The 6,251-nt window shown below is 50.5% G+C and overlaps 1 protein-coding gene across 1 annotated transcript in view; it reads left to right on the top strand.

The window, feature by feature from the left end:
* Positions 1 to 6,251, top strand: part of CHD7 (chromodomain helicase DNA binding protein 7) — a 174,955-nt gene that overhangs the window by 157,673 nt on the left and 11,031 nt on the right. The window contains 9 exon segments of the mRNA XM_077751816.1: positions 207 to 296; positions 719 to 822; positions 2,148 to 2,277; positions 2,671 to 2,743; positions 2,901 to 2,958; positions 3,874 to 4,102; positions 4,348 to 4,556; positions 4,681 to 5,106; positions 5,688 to 5,848. Coding sequence (XP_077607942.1) covers positions 207 to 296; positions 719 to 822; positions 2,148 to 2,277; positions 2,671 to 2,743; positions 2,901 to 2,958; positions 3,874 to 4,102; positions 4,348 to 4,556; positions 4,681 to 5,106; positions 5,688 to 5,848 — 1,480 coding nt within the window.

The following is a 6,251-nucleotide window of genomic DNA, read 5'->3' as shown; positions in this document are numbered from 1 at the left end:
GGTTGCCAGGCAGGCCTGTTGGAAGCCAGCAGAAAGCACCACACAGAGGTGATTATGTGCCACCATCTGTCACGCTTCAGGCCCGCCGTGCAGCGTGGCTAATCAGCCTTGGCAGCATGATGGATGAACAGCAGCAGCTGCCAAAGCCCCTGTTGGCAAACAGTCCTCAAGTTAAGAACTTTCTCCCCCTCCGTCTTCCTCTCCAGGGTCCTGCTGCGTGTCCGCATGCTGTACTACCTACGACAAGAAGTTATAGGAGACCAGGCAGATAAGATCTTAGAGGGCGCTGACTCCAGGTCAGTGCGAGCACCCGCCGCCCCGTACCTCCTCCCCGTGGTGATCCGGGTGGTCGGGAAGCACCCTCCCCGCCCAGACCCAGTGAGGGGCGCGTCTCCTGTTGGGCACCCGCGAGCGTGGGGGGTGTGATGGTCATCGGGTAAAGCGTGTCACCGTGCGTGCGTCACGTGCACAAAGGTGTGACCTGCATTGCTGGTGTTCTGAGGTGACCTTTAAAGCGGGATGCTGTGCGGTGACCTTCATTTCTGGCCGTGGCGGAAAGCGACTGGCTGACACCCTTTCTCTTAAAAACCTTTGCGCGACGCCCAGATCCCTGTCGTGGGACGGGGGCACGCGAGTCCATGTATCATGTATGCAGTTACTGGGGCTCCTTTTTTAATATTCTGTGTGTTTTGAGCACTGCAAACTGTTGTCTGTGCAGTGAAGCCGACGTGTGGATACCTGAGCCCTTCCATGCCGAAGTCCCCACAGACTGGTGGGACCAGGAAGCAGATAAGTCCCTCCTGATTGGCGTGTTCAAACACGGTAAGTGATGTCCCCGTGTGACCACATCGCGACCGTGCGGCTTTGTCGTTGGAGCTCTTCGCGTGCTCTTCGCCCAAGTCATAATATTAATGAGGATAGTTCCAAAGGACTCTTGGCTTCTTCCATTTTCCTCTACTAAAAATCTAATACGAACTGTAAATATCAGATGCTGTTTTTGTATGTTTGTTGAGTATTTGAGAAGAAAACATTTCTTTCTTGGCTGTAAATAAAACCCAAACCATATTTGTTTTAATAATGGCCAAGTTGTCCTATAGCTCTCCCTAAACTTCGCTTCTGAGCGCGGCTCCCCCGGCCCTGCCAGCCCGAGTCAGAGTGGACGGTGGGCTTAACCTCTGCTATTAATCTGTACAAGTGCCTCCCGGGCTTTGTTCCAAGCAATATTTCACAAATGTCAGTGCCGAGAACTCACGGCTCCCCTGAGTGGGATGCAGCCTTGTTAACTTTGAAAGGCTGGGGATGCAGAACTGGCATGATATATACAGTGAGCGATTCCTGATTATAATCCCAATTCTCTGGGGGTCACGGAGGTATTCTCAGCAGCCCAGCCTGACTAAAGCGGAGAATGATGGCTTATAAAACCTTTCATGATTACAGTTTGGCTTGCGGCTCTGCAGCAGTTAGGAGCGGTGTGTTGTAGTACACATCCTAATTGAATTGTGCTGCTCTGCCTACGTACTGCAGCCGCGTTTTGTGAGCTCAGCCTAAAAATCATTTTCCCGCAGCGCACTGTTGGGGTCTGCCATTTTCCATCTAGTCAACTCGGGCAGTCAAAAAGCAAATTGCAGTTTGAAAACCATAGAGGGAACAGTGTCGTCTCACTGACATGCATCATCCTAAACCTAATAAGACAGGTTCGCTGGCCTTACGTGGGCGGGGATTTTCGGCCAGCGGTGCGCGGTCCTGCAGGACCACAGCCGCTCACGGGAGGCCGGCACGGACGCGGGGTGCCCCGCGGAGCCCGTAAAGGAGCGTCACGAAGCCTTTTAAATGTCAGGCAAAATTAGATCTGGGGGAACATGGGGTCAAAAACCTTCCCAGGCATCTCACAGTTGTGTTGAACCTGCTTTTCTGTTAGTGTTTGTGGTCATTTGGCTGAGATCCCGGAGATGTAACTCGCCCCCCCCACCCCCCAGATCTGCCCCGCTGTGAGCGCCCTATGGAACGCTTTCCTAAGACGAGGTTCGAAAGTGATCGCCTCAGCCGAGGGGTGAACTCGGTGTGCTGTGGCAGTGCTGTGGGGTGGTCAGTGACAGCCCTCTCGCTCTTTCTGTGCATGTCCTCTGGGGCCGGCGGGGCTGGCGCAGGCTACGAGAAGTACAACTCCATGCGAGCTGACCCCGCACTGTGCTTCCTGGAACGCGTCGGTATGCCCGATGCCAAGGCCATCGCTGCCGAGCAGAGGGGAACAGACATGCTAGCAGATGGCGGTGACGGGTAAGGAGGACATTTGAAAACGTTAATACACTTGATGTCAGTGTCCCATCCACCGGCAGCGTTCGGCTCTCGCACCGCGCCAGGCACTACGTTGCATCTGATTTGAACTTGCCTGGTGTGTGCCAGTTCAGTCCGTTTACGTATTGTAATGATTATTCTAACACAGTGTATTATCTGGATAATCTGAAACATGCTTATTTTTCCCAAACGATGACCCTTCCCCCGCCCCAGCCTCTTCCCCCAGGACCGCACGATTTAAACACTGATGGCGTCGCCTTTGATGTCAGATCCAGAATTAAAAGTTGTGTTAGGCCAGCAATCAGTCTTTTGTGAGCCCCCTCAGTCTCTTGCTTATCTGTACGATTTAAACATTTTTTTACAATTTTAACATAGGGGAGAATTTGATAGAGAAGATGAAGACCCGGAATATAAACCAACCAGGACTCCATTCAAGGATGAAATAGACGTAAGGACTCAAGTATATTGTCTTTTACAGCACTGTCAAAATATTATATGCCCATATTTGACTTGTTAAACTTTATAGATAAGAGCCTTCTCTTTAAAAGATAAAGCAAAATGAAACCCCAAATTAAAATGATTCTGTTTCTCACCTTGCTTTCAAGGAATTTGCGAATTCTCCCCCGGAAGATAAGGAGGAATCCATGGAGGTGCGCTCCGCAGGTAAGGCTGCGTCGATGCCCACAGAGCAGGTGTGTGCCGTGAGGCATTGTTCATGCCTGCGCTTCTGCTCCTTCACGAATGTCCTTTCTTCCATACTGACTCACCCCTTTTGTGACTCATTTTAATTCTTGTTTATTGTTTTTCATAACATTGAATTTCTTTGATGAAATCACTATTTTTTGGGTTAAGACGGTTTATACATCTCTACATACCAGTCAGTGGAAATTTTGACGCATCTGTAGAAATCTGTCTCTCAGGGGTATGGAGGGCATTTGCTAGCTATCTGAAATATTGCAAGTTTATAGAAAACGGACCTTTTCTCTAATGTAGAATAATCAGCTAACGATCACGTGATTATCTCTTATGTTCAAGATTGCTATGCTAAGTACCTTACAGGAAAGCACCCTCATGTAGTAGTTCATGGCATAAAGTATGTTTTCTTTACATAAAACTGATAAGTAAACTTGCTTCCCCCTCCACTCTCCTGGCCCCTGCAAGGACTTAAAAAAGAAGCAGTTTTACGGGCACCTGGGTGGCTCCATCGTTTGAGTGTCTGACTTCGGCTCAGGTCATGATCTCCCAGTGTGTGGGTTCGAGCCCCGCGTCGGGCTCTATGCTGGACAGCTCAGAGCCTGGAGCCTGCTTCCGATTCTGTCTCTCTCCCCCTCCCCTGCTTGCATTCACTCTCTCGCGCTCTATCAAAAATAAATACTAAGAAAAATTTTTTAAAAAGAAGCAGTTTATAAATTTCATACTAATATTGTTCTTTATTTATATTTTAAAAACAAGAGCACGAAGATGACCTTTCCCACACTGTCATTTGAATGTTAATGAGTCATCTTGTTTTGATGGAAAATCCTGTGTATTGCAAGATTGCAGCTACACATTTCAAAAATATTTTTTCCACTTCCCCAGGCAAGCACAGTGAGAGTAACGCTGAGTTAGGCCAACTTTACTGGCCCAACACTTCGACCCTGACCACCCGTCTGCGCCGGCTCATCACTGCCTATCAGCGCAGCTATAAACGGCAACAAATGAGGCAGGAGGCCCTAATGAAGACCGACCGGCGGAGACGGCGGCCTCGGGAGGAAGTGAGGGCACTAGAAGCGGAAAGGGAAGCTATAATATCTGAGAAGCGGCAAAAGTGAGTTTCTTCAGGGTTTTACTGAGCTCCGGGTAGGTGCCTCTCTTCTCTGCCCTTCTCGGCCAGCAAGAGGCAAGAATCACGCCCCAGATAACGATCACAGAAAGTCAGTGCATCAAAGCAGTCTGTCTGTCGCCCCCAGAGTAAGCCCATGCCTTAAGTTTAGGGGAAGAGAAGCCAAGAATTGATAACCTTTAAGCCTGTTTCCTTAAGTACGGTTTAAGCTAACGTCTTCTTGCTCATAGGTGGACGAGAAGAGAAGAGGCTGACTTTTACCGGGTGGTGTCCACTTTCGGAGTTATTTTTGATCCCCTGAAACAGCAGTTTGACTGGAACCAATTTCGAGCCTTTGCCAGACTTGACAAAAAGTCTGATGAGAGTTTGGAGAAATACTTCAGTTGTTTTGTGGCCATGTGTAGGCGAGTGTGTCGAATGCCCACGAAGCCAGATGATGGTAGGTTCTTTTTGTAACAGAAGTTCTGTGGCGAGAGGCCAAATAACGTGGAAAATAGAGAGCGAACAATTTAATGCGTGCTCATGTTTTTCCCCAAGCAAATCCAGTTGTTTTCGTGTTACAGAACCACCCGACCTCTCCTCCGTGATCGAGCCGATCACAGAAGAGCGGGCCTCTAGAACTCTCTACCGCATCGAGCTGCTGCGGAAGATCCGCGAGCAGGTTCTCCATCACCCTCAGCTGGGAGAGAGGCTGAAGCTGTGTCAGCCGAGTTTGGATCTGCCCGAGTGGTGGGAGTGTGGGAGGCATGACCGGGACCTGCTTGTCGGCGCCGCTAAGCACGGGGTCAGCCGGACGGACTATCACATCCTCAACGACCCCGAGCTGTCGTTCTTGGACGCGCACAAAACCTTTGCCCAGAGCCCANCGCGGGGGGCGGACGTCGGCGCAGATGCGGGGCCCAAGTCTGTCTCGGAGAAGGGCTCCGAGGAGGACGAAGACGACAAGCTGGAGGACGACGACAAGTCGGAAGAGTCTTCCCAGCCGGAAGGTGAGGCCGCGCCGCCGGGGGACGCGGTATCTCGAGCAGCTTCGGGCCTCAGAACAGTGTCCCGGGCACGTGGCAGTTTTGAGGTCAGGGGGAGGGGAGCCCGAGTAGGGGTGGCGTCAGAGTCCCAATGCCGCTGACTCGGACAGTGACACGTGAAGGACAAGAGCCACTCCCTGAATACACGCTGGCAGTTGTTTCAAAACAGATGAGACTGAATTTTAGTTTTAAGGCACAAGTAAAAGGTCAAAGCAGAACCTGAAAATAACCAGCATCCTTCGCGAGTCTCCGTCATTCCGCCGCCTCCGAGGTGGACGGGCACGGTGTCGGGTCATTAGTGACGCCCCCTCCCCAAGCCTGCCTGCTGCCTCGTCCACAAAACCCCGAGCGCGCCATGTGCACCCAGCGCCGTCAGCAGCTGGGACAGCACGGTCGTTAAGGTGCCTAATGCTGTCCTAGCCATGAAGTAGGCACTCAATAAAATAGAGCCGAGCGGTTTCCAAGTTTTTCGCCATGTCCTCTCTGAACTTCTTTTCCTGTCAGGCCCCGCGGTCGTGAGTAACGCGCACTAACTCCTTTCTCAGCAGGGGCCGTTTCCAGAGGGAAGAATTTTGATGAGGAAAGCAACGCCTCCATGAGCACCGCCAGGGATGAAACCCGCGATGGGTTCTACATGGAGGATGGAGACCCTTCGGTGGCTCAGCTCCTTCATGAGAGAACATTTGCCTTCTCCTTCTGGCCAAAGGTTGGTGGCGAGTTTTGGGTATTTTGTTTTGTGGGCCAAAAAAGAGTTGGGGGTGGGGGGTGGTTTCAGGAACTCTTTCTCGTTTAATTTTTCGAGTAAGTTTAAGGTACACTTGGACACTGTGTATGAAGACTAGATTTTTCTCACATTCGAAAGTCTGTGCAGTACTTTTGTAACAGGACAGGAAAGGTGACATGAAGGAAGGATAAGAACAACTCTTTATATGGGCCTTTAGCTCCTCAGAGCTTTCTAGGCTGGTAATCACGTTGGCCAGTACAGTCTCCGAACTGTTGTTTCCACAGACTCCCCCTGTAGCAAAATGAAGTGTGTACAGTCTTTCTCTTTCCCTCCCTCCTTCTCTCCCTTCCTTCCTTTTTTTTTTTTTTTTTTTTTTTTTTTGTGT

The sequence above is a fragment of the Crocuta crocuta genome, unplaced genomic scaffold, assembly GCF_008692635.1.
Source record: "Crocuta crocuta isolate KB4526 unplaced genomic scaffold, BGI_CrCroc_1.0 scaffold20, whole genome shotgun sequence".
NCBI classification, from domain to species: domain Eukaryota; kingdom Metazoa; phylum Chordata; class Mammalia; order Carnivora; family Hyaenidae; genus Crocuta; species Crocuta crocuta.
The sequence above is the reverse complement of the archived record's forward strand: the minus strand, read 5'-3'. Positions and strand labels throughout refer to the sequence as shown.